The 14,932-nt window shown below is 61.9% G+C and overlaps 1 protein-coding gene across 9 annotated transcripts; it reads right to left on the minus strand.

Annotated features, from left to right (window-relative positions):
- Nucleotides 1-1,780: 1,780 nt before the first annotated feature.
- On the minus strand, nt 1,781-9,815 carry PPP1R26 (protein phosphatase 1 regulatory subunit 26). 9 transcript variants are annotated; one of them, XM_060608217.3, is made up of 4 exons: nt 9,324-9,815; nt 8,449-8,496; nt 7,942-8,062; nt 1,781-6,436 (listed from the first exon to the last, which is right to left on the minus strand). In XM_060608217.3, the coding sequence occupies exon 4, from the start codon at nt 5,927-5,929 to the stop codon at nt 2,435-2,437; it is 3,495 nt and encodes a 1,164-aa protein (XP_060464200.2). In that variant the 5' UTR covers nt 5,930-6,436; nt 7,942-8,062; nt 8,449-8,496; nt 9,324-9,815; the 3' UTR covers nt 1,781-2,434. The 9 variants fall into 9 exon arrangements, with proteins under 9 accessions (XP_060464200.2, XP_060464202.2, XP_060464197.2 ...); XM_060608219.3 differs by lacking the exon at nt 9,324-9,815 and adding an exon at nt 8,938-9,310; XM_060608214.3 differs by lacking the exon at nt 9,324-9,815 and adding an exon at nt 7,762-7,844 and having other exon boundaries at nt 8,449-8,931.
- Between the last annotated feature and the right edge of the window lie 5,117 nt (nt 9,816-14,932).

Below are 14,932 nucleotides of genomic sequence, written 5' to 3' on the forward strand. Positions count from 1 at the left end.
CTGGAGCGAACCCGGTGGTGGCTTGCAGGGTGGATGTTGGGTCCCTTAAACAGGCCCTGAAATTAGTTCGGAGGGCGGTGGGGGCGGGGAGCAAGGGCGCAATACTTTTCATCTTTTTATATGAGCAGAGAAGGCGCTAGAACTTAAACTTAGGGCCCGATTTCCCGAGGCGACTGTGTCTCAGCTCCAGAAACCTGCCGAGAATTCAGATGTTGAGTCATAAAAGGAGGGAGTGAGCCTTGGCTGTAGGAGACCCTCCCTCTCCTGATGGACCTCACGTCTGAACCCCCGGGACCCTCCCTCCCCTCCCCACCTCTCTTCCCACTGTGCCCATTAGGCCTCTCTCCTTCTTTGCATTAAATGAATGAACCTTTGGCCCCAGGCACACAGACCCCTCCTTCCCCCGGAAGCGAGGCTTGATTTGGGAACACACGGTCCCCCTGCCCGCAGAGGTGGGTGCACATTCGGCACCCCGTGCGGCAGCTCCCTGGACACTGCTACTCAGGGCTGTGGCGTCAGGTCCCGCACACTCACCCCACCACGGCCCCCTTCCCAGAGATGGTGCGGGGGGAACCTCTGGCCTGGGCCCCAGCGTGCGCCAGAGTTGACCTAGGGCACAGGGTCCCTGGGAGGGACCAGCCCAAGCAGGCTTGTGCCTGGTGTGTGTCAGAACAAGGCGTGTGTGAACAGCGGTGCCCCACGCAGAATGGGCGTCAGTGTCGCAGAGGCCGCGGGAACCCGGGGGCAGGAAGGAGGCATGCGTGAAGGGTGCCGGGCCTAGAGGAGACAGCAAGCAGCAGGGGCAGGGGGTACTCAGAGCTAAGTGCACAGGAGGGTCCTCTAGTCACCATCCCGTCCCACAAAGGCCACTCTGGGTAAGACGAGCTGCCTAAGCAGATTTACAAGCAGGGCTGGACTCATTTGCATTAAAAAAAACCCAGTTCCTATATACAAAACAAGCTGATTTTCGTTTCCCAGTGTTAAAAGCACTTCTTCAAAATTAAATGTAAAGCATGGATCACACGAACTGTTTCTCCGGGGGGGCACCAAAGCGACTTAAGAGCCGGCCACGGGGCTGGCGGACGGACCCCTGCAGGTGTCGGGCGGGCCGGAGGGCGGGCTGCAGGCTGAGGGCCCACGGGTGCTCCCCGGCCTATGGGTGCAGAAGGGGCCGTCGCTAAACCCCAGGGTGCACAAGCCTGTAGAAAATTCACTTGCACGTCTGAATACTAAACTCAGCTGCAAAGCAAACCTTGTCCAGGTCCGTCAGCTGAATGCAACAGTGAGTCGTAAAACTCAGGGCCGCAGACAAAAACGTTTGCCGGACGTTTTGCACGTCAACGTCGTGACCGCTGAGCGTCCACCCCACGCGACAGCAGCCCCTCCTGTCTCCCCGGCAGCCTCTGAGCAGGAGGCACGGAAAGCCACACTCTCCCCCCTCCGCAAGGCCTCCCCCCCACTCGCAACAGCGCAGGCAACGGCCCAGGCCCATCGTGCCTCGGGGAGGCGGGCCCCGGGGAAGCCGCCTGGCGCACCTGCTGAGTGCGTGAGTGTGTGAGTGTGTGAGTGTGTGTGAGTGTGAATGAGTGAGTGTGCAGGCACGCCCTGGCGAGGCCCCGGTCCCTGGAGGGTGCTGGGCCTCATCCAGGGCTCTCCAGACGTCTGGGCACAACAAGGAAAGCGGCCCCGGTCTCGTGTGTTCCCGAGTGCCGACGGGGAGGAGGGCACTCTCAGGGGACGTCACCTTCCCAGACCGTGACTGACGACGAGGAATAGTGGCTCCCATACGAAAAGGGCTTTATTGGGCTGTTAGAATCACACAGGAATTGAACAGGGCTGGACGTTAAACAACACAGGCTCGGGTGCCAGTCCGTCCGCCCGCTGGCCGTTGTGCTTTGAAATGTTCTCCTGCGGAGGCGGCGACCGCAGCGCTCAGAGGACTCGCCCTGGCCTCGCGGGACCGGTGGCCTTCAGGTCACAAGAGCTGTCCAGTAGCTTCCCGACGGAAGCCTCCGGGGGCGCTTCTGGGACGCTCAGGGCGGGCGTCCACCGCTGCCTTCCCAGGCACAGCCAGACCCTTCCAGCGGCCACACTGGCGGTCAGGGTCACCTGAGCCCTGGCTGTGACGGCCAAGCCAAGTGGCCGCTAATCTAAGTCTCGCACACAGACCACAGAAAGCGGCAGTTAGGAATGCCCTACAAAACCAAACAACAGCATTTTCCAAAAATACTTTTTACAGCACTTTAAATAATTTACAAAAAGGCTACAAAAACCCTATTTTCCAGGACACATCTGTTAAATAACACCACCGCTCCTGGCGGGCCTACCCGTCTACGGGGCTGCGCAGGGGGCCTTCCCGTTCCGGGCCCAGGCTCGCGAGCAGCGGGCGCACACAGACGCGCTTCCCACAAGGACACAGAGCCAGCACGCGTCCTCAGGGCTGGAGGGCTTTGCCCTTGGCCGCCGGGCCGCCGCCCTCCTCCACGGACGTGTCGCTGAGCTCGCTCGAGTCGCTGCCCACGGCCTCCCGGGCCTCGTCCTCTCCACCGACGGCCCTCCGCCTGTACCTCAGGTCCAAACCGTCGTCCTCAGAGCCCGAGTTCCTCCTGGCGTGCAGGGTGCACGCAGCCTGTGACTTCCGGCTGGGCCAGCGTCCGCCTTCCTTCTTCGTGAGCAGGCGCGAGCCTCCGGACACGGGGCTGTGGCCAGCCGGCGTGTCTCTGAAGGCCGAGAAGGACGGGCCCTGCAGGGGCAGACTCAGGGGCGGGCTAAAGACTCCCGCCTGCTTCCCCCCCCAGGAGACACTCTTCCCGAAGTGGAATAACTGTGTGGACAGCAGTGAGGAGAAGCCTGCGAAGGGTAGGCCTTTCTTGGGGTCCTGGCCCTCCGGCCCCTGGTCTCTCTGGCCCCCGAGGCCCCCTCTCCACACGGCCTCTCTGCCCTCCGGGCTCAGCGCCCACGCGCTCTGCAGCCGACTCTGGTGGGCGAAGTCGGCCCACGGGAGGGCGAGGCCGGTCTGGGGGCCCCCCAGGCCGTCCGCTCCCGGCTTGTGAGTCCGCGGGCTCCGGCCCCGTGTGGTCACAGCAAAGGCCGCACCGGGGCTTTCCGTCCGGACGCCAGCTTCGACGTGAGTGGGCGGCGGGCCAAGAGCTCGCTCTCTGGCACCCCCGGCCCCTCGCGGGCTCTGATCTCTGTGAGTGCAAATGAGTCTCCGACCGGCAGCCGACCCTCTGGCGGACAGGGCCCCGGCCGTGCCGGTGCGCCTGGCCAGGGCCGCAGGGAGGCAGGCCTGCTCCGCCAGGGGGCCGCTCCTCCCGCCTGGAAGGAAGGCCCTCCCCGTGCCCCCAGGGCCACCCCTGCCCCGCTGGCTCTGTGTGCACACACCGGGCTGAAGGGCCAGGGCGGGAGTGGACACCTTCTGGCACGGCAGCTCGGGCCTGGGCATGCTCCGTGTGCCCGGGGCGGCGGGGCCCCCTCCTAGGGCCTCTGAACCGCTCCCGGACTCCTTGGCCTTTTCGGCCAAAAACCTTCTAATCTCCAGCTCGATGCTGTCATCGCTGTCCACAGAGCTGCTGTCATCGGGCGGGGGCCCAGGGCTGGGGCTGGCACCTTGAAGTTCACAGGCTTCTGCGTCACCGCAGAACGAGTTCCCTTCGGACGCTTTTCTCCTTGACTGGAGGACCGGGGGCGCGTCCGCGGTCCCCGTGCCGTCTGCCCGCGTTCTCTCCGTTTCCCTGCAGGAGACGCTCAAAGTTGTTTTCACCTGATTCTCTCTGCTGTCTTTTTTGGGTTTGGAGAGGCAACTCTTCAACAGAGGAGGGCTCTTGTCTTTCCAGTCCTTCTGGCAGCCCCCGAGTTTATCCACGCACTGGGTCTCAGTGGTGCTGAACCTGACCTTCCTCTTGCACGCGGCCCTGGGGTCCTTCCACCTCCTCCTGAGCCTGCGCCTGGACCGAAGCAGGTCCTTGATGGCGGTGTCCAGGTCCTCGTCGCTGTCCAGTGAGCTGCTCTTGTCCTCCGAGCTCCCCTTCCCCCCGGTGCTCCTCACCGCGGCCGCCTTCCCGTGGCCGGGCCACCCGCCGCCCCTCGCGTCCGGGCCACCGTGCTGCTCGCCCAGCTCCAGTGGCCTGCAGGAGAGGGGCTGGCCCCTGGTCTCGCCCTCCGTCCTGGGGGCCCGGCCGGGCTGCGCGTTCCCGGGGCCGTGGTCTGCGGCCTGGGCCCCCTCCTGCACCATCTCTCTTGTTTTCTTGGGTGTGGACGGCCGCGCAGCGTTGCTGCCTCCCCTGCGTTTCCTTCTGCAGCTCAGTGACAGGCCCAGCGTTTTGGAGACAGGGACCCCGGGGCCAGGCGACGGCGGTGGGCTCTGTGTGGACTGTGGGCGGCTCTCCGTGGTGGCCAGCCAACCCCCCGACTGAGCCTTCAGAGCCAGGAACGTCCGGATCTCCTGCTCGATGCTGTCATTGCTGTCCACGGAGCTGCTGTCCCCGTCGGAGCGGGCAGGCAGGGCTAGGGGGTAGGAGAGCGGGCTGGCAGGCGGGGGGCTCTCGCCGCCCCCCACAGGGGCTGGCAGGATCGTTTTGGAAATGTCCAGGATCGCTTCCGCGCACATCAGCTCGGCGGATGTTTCTGCCCCGCACGGCGGCCGTTCGGCAAGCTCGTCTTCGGCAGCTCTGGGTTCCCTGGGGGGCCTGGAGGGGGGGTCAGGGGCAGGGCCACCTGGGCGGAGGTCCACGGCCTTCGGGGCCGCCGGCTTCTTCCTGCTTGGTGTTTTCCTGTGGGTTTCGGGCAAGGCACTTTTTGTGGAGTGGCTTGTGCCGCGTGGGGGAGGGTCGGGCCCCCTCCCCTCCGCGAAGGGCGCTCTCTGCGGCGCGTCTCCGCTCGCCTCCTTCCTCTTCTCCAGCTGGTACAGCTGGATGGCCTCCTCGATGCCATCGTCACTGCTGGAGCCGGACGCCTCGGGCACCGGGGCCGTGCTCTTGGGTCGCTTCGCCCTCCTTCCGGGGCCCGCGCTCCTCCTGATGGTACCTTTATTCTGGGCCGCTTCCGCAGGCTCCACAGCCGCCTTAGACCTGAGGCCTCGGGGCCGCGTGCTCACCCTCGACAGCCTGGGGGGTTTCCGGAAGAGAAAATCCCTGCAGGCTCCAGTCACACCCGGTGCATGGTGTGCCCTGACCGCCAGCTCTTTGCTGGACCTAAACGCCGGTCTGGCCGGATTATCGCCGGGGTCTGGTTTTGTGTCCACGGGAACGTCACCTCTTGGGGTCTCGTGTTGTCTCTTCTCGTTCAGAAACTGCTCTATCTCTGCCTGGATGCTCTGCTCGAAGGAGTCATCGCTGCTAACGCTCGCCGGGGAGGCGGAGCCCTGGTCCCGGCCAGCTCGCACGCGGCTGCCAGGGGCGCCCCCTGAGCTGGGTGCCAGCTTCGGGGGACACGGGGCCGTCGGGGCGCTACTCCGGGGAACCTCTGGTCTGCACCGCCTCCCCCCGTCCGCGGCCCCGGACGGCTGGGCGGCCCCGCCCTTGGCCTTTAGGTACTCCTGGATGGCTTCTTCGATGTCCCGGTCCACGGAATCGTCGCTGTCCGAATCCAGCACCAGGGGGCCAAAGGCTGCAGCTTCCTCCTCCCTGGAGGGGGCAAAATCGGCAGCAAGCCCACAGGCGGCAAACGCGGGGTTGGCGGCCAGCCTGGCGTCCCGGCCTCTCTCTGCCCTCTGGCTTCTCTGCAGGGCAAGCTCATTGCTCATGCCCAGAGCGGCCTCGTGGCTCTGCAGCGTGCTAATGACCATCTGCACTCGGGCACTCACCGAAGCCCTCGCGACGCCCTCGTGCGGCTCTGCGAAGCCCCCGGGAAACCTAAAGCCCCCGGGTGTGCCAAAGGCCTCCCATTTCGACTGGAGAGCAACCACAGGAGGGGCGTTCATGAGAAACATTCTAGCAGGCGGGGAGGGACGTGCGGAAAGGCGACTCTTTATTTTTCTGCCCGTTTCACATCCTGGGAGGAAAGAGGGGGGGTCATCGCAACTCTGTTGGCGCACGCGGCCACGGAGAAACGGCACGCCAGGCTGGAGTCCAGAGAGGCGGCTCAGAATCCGGTGCCGGGTGAGCCGGGGGCGCGGGGGGGGAGGTCACTCATGCTTCCTGGGCCTCGGTCCGCGCAGCTGCAGGGGGAGGCGCGGAAGGACCCGCCCCCGAGCCATGGGCACCGGGCTCACACCGAGGCCCCCGCAAGCGTCTCTGCCCCGTCCTGTGTTCCTGCTTCGGCCTTCCGTCTTCTCTGCGCGGGAAGCGAGGTGTTATTTGCCGCAAAAGGCTGCCAACAGGTGCCGACGGGATCAGGTGCGCGTATGCGTCTCCGCAGGTTAAAAAGAATGACTGTGTGAATGTAAGCTCAGGGTGACTTCGCGGATAGTTTCCTTCTCCATGTGGAAAACAAGCCCCTGAAATAAAAAGTTATGTGCCGTGAGCAATGAAAAAACGAATTCCCCAGACAGTCTTTAAAGAGCCACAGAGCCTACAGCCTTTTTGTTTAAAAACTGCCAGGCGGTCTCATGGGCTGATATCATTCTTCGCTAATCGGCAGAGAAGCCGTCCCACACGCTGTCACGCGCCCTTTCTCATCCTTCGTGGTTACTCCGGTTCCCGCATCTCGGACCGAGGGTGGCTGCGTCAGCGGAACCGCTGGGCTGGTCCTGGGAGCGGTTCTGAGGACCTGTTTGCAAAGCACCCTTCCGCTAAAGGTCAGGGACCGCTGCAGAGGGGGATGTGACGGGCACCGTAGAGAGTCGCTTAGAAAATACAAGACACGTCACCTAACTGGTCATTCCTAACCTGTTTTTCTGATCCCTGATTTCTGACCACCCCCCCCCCCATTAAAATGCAAAACATCTGTGATGCAAGACAGCTTTGCAGCATTTACAGCAACAGGGAAACTGAGTTCCGCCCCAGGATAGTGCCGGGCACGGCTGTCACCGCCTTTGAACCCCAGTGGACAGACCGGAACCGGCCTGTGTATCTGCTTTGCTTTTAACATGGACCCTTCTCTACCAGGAGCCTCCGTCCCGACGAGCACATCATCTTGTATTTACACACCACAGTCCTTTCCAAGAAAAGCGTGGCCGGCAACCTAGGCACAGACTTGCCCAAACAGGTGCAACTTAACCAGAGGGCACAACAGCTTCAGAAGCAAGCCGTTCACTATCACTGATTCGTGTGTCCCCAAAGTGAAACTATTACGTAAAAGCATTTATTGCAATCACTTGAAATTCTCAAGGCCAGGTTCGGTGGGATAACACAGGAGCCAATGTTTGTAAAGCATTTCAGGGGTTAGGTCTTCCTCCCCTCCCCCTTTCCCATTCCTTTACCTACTTTTAAAATAGACTTTTGACTGCCACAGGGTAAAGAAAATCAGAAACATCTAATTCAGATGCCGAAACTTCAGCTAGTACAGATTTTTTTTTTTTTTTTTTTTTTTTTTTTTTAGAAAGAGCATTAATTTAAGGGCTTGAAATTGAATTTTGGAAAAACTTAACCCTGAGACCAAAGACAGTTAATCACAGCTAATTCACAACTATCCTGGGCTACAGATCTGGTACCAGAGGAAGTATGTGAAGCTATCTGCCAGTTCTCAGACCCCGGCATCCCACTGCGGCCCCAAATCTCTCTCGTAACATCACCCTCCCGGAAGGCTCCCGGGGTCACAGACTGGTGGGGACGACAGGGTGGGGAGAGGGCTCTTTCACTGGCTAGGGGAGTCTGTGCCCACCTTGCAGTGGGGGTTATTCCAGCTGCCTCAGCAAAATGACAGAGATCATGAGATGTTCGCGTCAGCCTCGGGCTCTGAAGAGTCTATATCAAGAATGTTAACTACTTAAGCCGCAATACAATTTTTAAAAGCGGGCGCAGCAACGAACCCAAAGGCACTGGGCTGCAGTGATTTCCATACCACGTAGCATAGCTGGGGGAAGGACAGACACTGGTCTCCCCGTGTTCACCGTGTTCCCGTGGTTGCACGGCTGTAGAGAGCTCAGACTCCCAGTGAGGAGGCTTCTGAACTGTCAAATCACCTAGTGCGAGAATGAGGTAAAAAACTCACAGGGAATCTCCAGCGACAGCTTGCGTATTTAAAACAATCAACTACATAAGATGAATCATTCGGAAAAACTCCCCAAAACTATACTTGGAGAGAACTGTGAGCCGAAGCTTTGTCAAATAGCCACCCTGTACCCCGAGAGCCCCAAACCAGGCCTGGAGGGTGGCCAGTGGGGCCACCCAGCCCTGCACCCCAAAGCCACGCGGTGCCAAAGCTGGAAGCGCGTTGGGGGGGGGGGGCACCCGGGCATCTCAGTGTGGATGCCAGACTCCAGGGGGGCGCGGAGGACAGAAGCTGGCTTATCCTCTGAACAGTCTGGCTCCCTGCACCAAATGCCCCCAAGCACATTTCTCGGCTCACCAAAGAGTGGTTCAGCTCCTGTCCTTCCCGCTCAGGTGGCAGCTTCCCCTCGTGGGGGAGGATGGTGAGGGTCAGGGTACCAGGCCCAGAAGGAGGGCCTGGGGGTGGGGGGGGGGGGCAAGTGGGCGTGGGCCTGCCAGGAGAGGAGGGTCCACAGGGTCGCCACGACCTCTTCTCCTGCGAAGCTGCCGGGCCACCGCCTGTGTCCGGGGGCGCAGCGGCCGAGACCCTCCCAGCGGGCCCGGCCCCGGGGCGCTCGGCCAGGGGAGCCCGGGCACCTCCCGCGGGGCGGGGCCGGCCTCCGCCCAGGTCTGCGCCGGGGATGCGCTGGCGGCCCGAGGCCCCGCCGAGGCCCCGCGACCCTCCCGGAAGCCGCGGCCGGGCGCGGGGCGCGGGGCGGGGTCGCCTTTCCGCCCGAGGGCCGGGCCCGCGGCCGTGCTCGGGGCGGGGGGCCCGGCCAGGCCGGAAGCGCCCGCCGCGGGGCCTCACCTGCGCGCACCTGGGCCCGCCCGCCGCGCGCCGCCGGCTCCGAGGGCCGCCGGGCCGCCTCGGGGACGCGCTCCCCGACCCAGGCCAGGCGGCAGCCCGGCGCCCGCCCCCCTCCCCACCCCCCCAACCCCCCGGCCCGGCCGCGCTCGCCCCGCCCCGGCCTCGCCGCCCCCCGGCCCGCCGCCCGCGCGCGCGCGCGCGCGCGCGCCCCGGGGAGCGAGGGAGGAGAGGGGAGGGGAGGGGAGGGAAAGGGAGGGGAGGGGAGGGGACTGGAGGGCAGGGCGGGGGAGGCGGCGTGCCCGCGCGGGGCCGGGGGGCGGGCGCGCCGGGGGCGGGGCGGGGCGGGGCGGGCGCGGGCGGCGGCAGCGCCCCCTCCCCGGACCTACCGGCGGCCGCGCTCCGGAAGCCGTGCCCGGTGGCTGGGCATCATGGGAATGGCACGGCCGAGTTCCGGGGGAGGCGCGCGGCCCGCCGGACCCCCGCCCGCTAGCGCGCGCCCACCTGCCGGCCGGCTGCGGGGCGCCCCCACACCCACTCCCGCGCCCCCCGCCCGGCGTCCGGCCGCGCCGCCCGCGCCCCGCCCCGCGCGCCCGGGCTCGCTCCGGCCCGGGGCGCCCCCCGCGCCGGGGAATTCGGGGTGGCTGACGTGTGACCCGCCCCCCCCCCCCCACGCCCGCCCTGCCGGAGGCGGGGCCGGCGCTGGGGGCCGCCCTGTCCCCGGGGTGCCGGCGCGGGGGGCGCGCGCTCCGTAAACGCTGGAAGGTTGGCAGCCGAAGGGGCGGGCCGGAGGCCGGCGCTCGCTGGCTCCTCCGTCCTGACGTCGGTGCCGTGGTGACCGGCTGCAGCGTTGCTAGAAGTTCCTCCACGAGCGTCCATCGTGTCCCTGGCGCCCGGTCCGCGGCGCGGTCCTCGTCGTCTTCCCGCGCGCGAAGGTTGAGCCCGACGTCCGGCCGCCCGGCCCCAGGGCCCCCCAGGCTGCCTGCTCCGGGGCCGGCTTCCTCTCCGGGAAAGCTGTCCAGGCCGCCAGCTGCCTGCGCCTTTAGTTTGGGCCGTGGCCTCCTCGCAGTGCGCGCTTACTCCTTCCCCCCAGCTAACAGATCAGGAGCCCCAGGAGGCTGAGGAGAGGCAGATACCCCTCCCAGGGAGAAGAGGCAGGTAGGAGCCCACCAGGCACGCGTGGCTCAGTCACTCAGGTCTGGGCGCCTGGGAGTGTGGGCCCTGGGCCTGGCCTCCCGGGTTGGGGTTCTGTGGGGTGGGGTGGGGGGCGGAGTGGACACCAGCAGCCCCGTTCCTCCTGCGGGCTCACACACACACACACACACACACACACACACACACACACACACACAAGGGGTAAAAGGTGTTCCTGGTGGCCTGTTGCGGGAGGGGAGGGGAGCCAGCCCCAAGAGCCCCACGGTTAAGTCAAGTTCTGTTTCTGCGCTCTGCTCGGGCCATGGGACCTTGTACCCCTGCGGTTTGGGCTGATGTTTGAGTCCTTGCTCAAGGCCATTGGTGTTCCAGGTGCTGCTCAGGTGAGGCCGGGGAGGGGGGGGCGGGTGGAACCCCGGGAAGGGAAGGAAGACACAGTTAACCATCTGTGTGCAGGTCCCCCCTGGGGCACTCCTTGCCTCTGGGGTGAACTGGGGATCGTTTTCTGTCTAGTAAGTTCCAGGGGGTTGACAGGACAAAAACCAGAGGCTTTTTCTGACAGGGAAGAAGCAGGGGTGTGGGGCATTTCTAGTCTTTCCAGTCTGGGGAATTCGGGGACCAAGTGTCAAGAAACCCATTAAAACATTGTTTAATGCTTTGGTGAGTTGTTTTAATAAACTTTTTTCTTTTTTTCTTTTTTAATTTTTTTAACGTTTATTCATTTCTGAGAGACAGAGACAGAGAGTGAGCGGGGGAGGGGCAGAGAGAGCGGGAGACACAGAAGCAGAAGCAGGCTCCAGGCTCCGAGCTGTCAGCACAGAGCCCGACGCGGGGCTCGAACTCACGAACCGTGAGATCATGACCTGAGCCGAAGTCGGACGCTTACCCGACTGAGCCACCCAGGCGCCCCTCTTCACGGTTTTTAAATATGTGCCGTGATGAACATCTTTGGTGACAGAGTGGTCCCCCACCCCTTATCCGTGGGGAGTCCGTTCAGAGACCCGGTGGATGCCTGAAATCAGGGGTGGTACTGATCCCTACACAGACTGTGTTTTCTCTTATACGTGTGACCAATTAGCTTATGAACTAGGCGCAAAAAGAGAGTAACAATAATAACTAATAATAAGTTACTATTATTATTATTATTATAATTATTATTATTATTACTGTGCTCGCCCTTCTTGTGATGTCAGAGGGTTGGATGAAGGAGGCGAATGGCCCAGGCGTGTGGCGCAGCGGGAGGCTGCCGGTGACCTGAGGATCCGTCAGAAGGAGGGTCATCTGCTCCTGGACCCTGGCGACCGCGGGGTAGCTGAGCTGGGGGGGCTGCTGTGTAGGAAGTGGCCTGAGTATCTACTCAGGGTGGTTTCCTAGAACAGACGCCGCTGGGCTGGGACAAAGACTACCTCGCACTTTGGCAGGATGCATTCCAGAGGAATCGGCGATGCCGTGTCCGCCACGGGGGGGCAAATGGCCCTCTGTCTCCTGCTGGCCGCTGGCCACCCTGCACATTCCGTTTCCTCTCGGGCAGGCTTGGGGAACAGGCCTTTTGTTGCTTGGATTTTTATTTCTTTGCTGGCGACGTTGAGCATCTTTTGATGCTGTTATTGGCCATTTAGAATGTTGCCTGTGTGTGCTCTTGCACATTTTTGTTTTGTTTGGGCTGTGTGTCTCTTTCTTCTTCTAGAGCTCTTTTACAATAAGGCTTTTAGCCCGTGTCTACCCTGTGCTAGTGTGCATCACATCGGTTTTTCAGTTTGTCTTTTTACCTTTGGAATTCACTTTTTGTTTGTGACGCACAGATTTTTAAATGTGTGTGCAGCCAAATCTATCACTTCCTGACTGGGTTCTGCCTTTGGGATGAGGCCTAGGGTAGCTCTTACCAGGGTAAGATTTCCTAGGGGTTCACCAGTTTAATGGATACATTTCAAAATAAGAGAACTGTTTACGACATGGTGGGGGGGGGTGTGAGTCAAGGCCTTCTGTGGAAAGGAGAGGCTGAAGCGTATGATGGGGAAGAAGCGGCCTTTTGAAAGGGAAAGTACTTTCTGCACTTCTGTCCAAAGGCATGACCTTCAGAAACATGGATCCGCACATATATGCACACACACAGAGGCATGCACACGTGCACACACATGTATGTGCACACACATGCACACGAGACATGCACACACATGCACATGAGGCATGCACACGCACACACATGTACACGAGGCATGCACACGCACACATGCACACGAGGCATGCACACACATGCGCATGAGGCATGCACACGCACACACATGTACACGAGGCATGCACACGCACAGACATGCACACGAGGTATGCACATGCACACACATGCACATGAGGCACGCACACACATGCACACAAGGCATGCACACGTACACACATGCACATGAGGCACACACACACATGCACATGAGGCATGCACAGACACGTACACGAGGCATGCACACGCACACACATGCACATGAGGCATGCACATGCACACGAGGCATGCACGCACACATGCACACGAGGCATGCACACACACAGACATGCACTCAAGGTATGCACACGCACACACATGCACATGAGGCATGCACACACACATGCACATGAGGCATGCACACACATGCACACGAGGCACGCACACACACATGCACATGAGGCACGCACATGCACACACATGCACACGAGGCACGGACACGCACACACACATGTACATGAGGCATGCACACGCACACACACATGCACACAAGGCATGCACACATGCACATACATGCATGCTCACACACATGCACACACACGCACAAACATGCATGCACACACACACGTTCTTAACTTTGGGAAGCTTAACCTCTTGCAAATCGTCAGGTCTCCATGGGAGGAATGAGAAGAGAGACGTCTGTGTTTACCAGAACTCTCCTGTCACGAGAGGTGTGGGCTTCGGTGTTGGGGACTCGAATTACCCCTCTAGACAGGCTCCTGACTGTGCAGGTTTGGGTCCCCCGGTATCAGCCCACGGGCTGCCTCCCCAGTGTTCTTGCAATAGCAGGCCCCCCCACCATTGTCCCCCCAGGGGAGGAGGGGCCGCTGGCAGCTTTGCTCAGCCCTGGCCCAGCGCTTCTGGAAGGACAGTCAGTAGCTGTGCTCTCCTCTAGGTGGGCCACGGTGGGAACGGGGACAGCGGTGGCGGGGCGTCTGGTCAGGCCCCGGGGCCCACGCGCGTCACCGCTCTCCTCTGGTCCTCCGTTTGCCCTTCTGTGAAGGGAGCAGAGAATCTCTAGGAAACTTCTTGTTACTCTCTGTACACCTCCAGGGAGACGGCTGGGGACCCCGGAGACCAGGGTCAGTGCTGGTAGAGAAGCCGGGGTCCTTTATCCACAGCTGTTTTCCTTTCAAGAGTTAATGATGGTCTCATAAAGGAACTCATGTGGAAGGAGACACCCCCCCCCCCACCCCGCCCCAACTCAAGGACATTTGACAGTCCCCGGAGGCCCTGGGGATGCAGGCGTAGACCCAGGTGGTGGGCCCGAGTGCTGCTGTGTCCCTGCCCTGCGTGAAACGGAAAATGCATCGGCCCCACTTTGACACTCTGGCCTGAGGTCGGGCTCACACGGTTCCTACAGGCGGGTCTCTACAAAGACTATTCTTGGCTCATCAAAGCAAAAGAGCCTCGAGGACCAGCAGCAGGGTCACTGGGAGGGAAGGAGGTCTGCCCTTGCACCCCCCAGAGCGGGTCAAGGTGCGTCCGCCTTCGGGTGAATTTTACCCCATTTGCTAATCGCCATCGCAGAGGCCAGCGCGACTCTAAGACCGCCTGTTTATACGGTGACGGCCTAGGTGAAGGCACAAAGTAAGCCTCCCGGGATGCAATTATTCCACAGGACCCGGTGTGCATTCTAAGTGGGAAACGAGGACACGTCACCTCCGATTCATTCAAGGCAGAGCAGGATAGTTTCCAATTCTGGATTCGAGAGAAAAAAATGATGTTCTCGCTCTGGTTCTTGGCAGAAAATAAAGTGGATGAAGACCTTGACCGGGCGGTGTTGGGGAGTTTTCTCCTGTCCTCTCCTCAGAGGGCCCGCTGGCACCGGGGGGCTCAGGGCCAGGATGGGTCCCCCCGACTTCCGGGCAGGAAAAACATACTGAGAAAAGGGAAAGGGACAAAGGCCAGCGGCAGGCCGACGCCTCCGACCCGACGAGCCCTGGGACAGGAGAAGGATGTGCGGGGGCTCCGGGACGGGCTCCCGAGGCCGGGCGGTGGGGCTGTGCTGCGAATGCAGCGGGGATCGGCCCAGTGGAGGCGAGAGGCCCGGCCTCTACACTGATGCACAGAGGCCACTGCTCGTGGGTCACCTCTGGGCAGGGGGTGACCACGGGCAGGGAGTGTCCCTCGGGCTGTGGCTCGGCCCACAGGGGGTCCGGGCAGCATAGGAAATGTCAGATTTAAAATTTATGTATTTTGGGGGCACCTGGGTGGCTCAGTCGGGTAAGCATCTGACTTCGGCTCAGGTCACGATCTCACGGTTCGTGGGTTCAAGCCCCGCGTCGGGCTCTGTGCTGACAGCTTGGAGCCCGGAGCCTGTTTCAGATTCTGTGTCTTCCTCTCTCTCTGACTGTCCCCTGTCCATGCTCTGTCTCTCTCTGTCTCAGAAATAAATAAACGTTAAAAAAAAAAATCAAAGTTCCGGAGGCTCGACCCGTGTGTCCCAGGGGGCCGGGCCGGGGCAAGCTCACGCGGCCCAGTGCCTTACACTCTCCCCCAAAGTGACCCCCGAGGCTGGGTTGATGGACAGCAGTCAGGAGTCCTGCAAGGACATGCCCAGCAGGTGTCGGCTCCCCCTTCGCCCTCAGCTGG

This window comes from Panthera onca, chromosome D4 (assembly GCF_046562875.1).
Source record: "Panthera onca isolate mPanOnc1 chromosome D4, mPanOnc1 haplotype 2, whole genome shotgun sequence".
NCBI lineage: Eukaryota > Metazoa > Chordata > Mammalia > Carnivora > Felidae > Panthera > Panthera onca.

What these genes read in the sequence shown, in the direction of transcription:
- PPP1R26 (XM_060608224.3), bottom strand. Translation starts at nt 5,929, where the DNA reads ATGTTTCTCATGAACGCCCCTCCTGTGGTTGCTCTCCAGTCGAAATGG.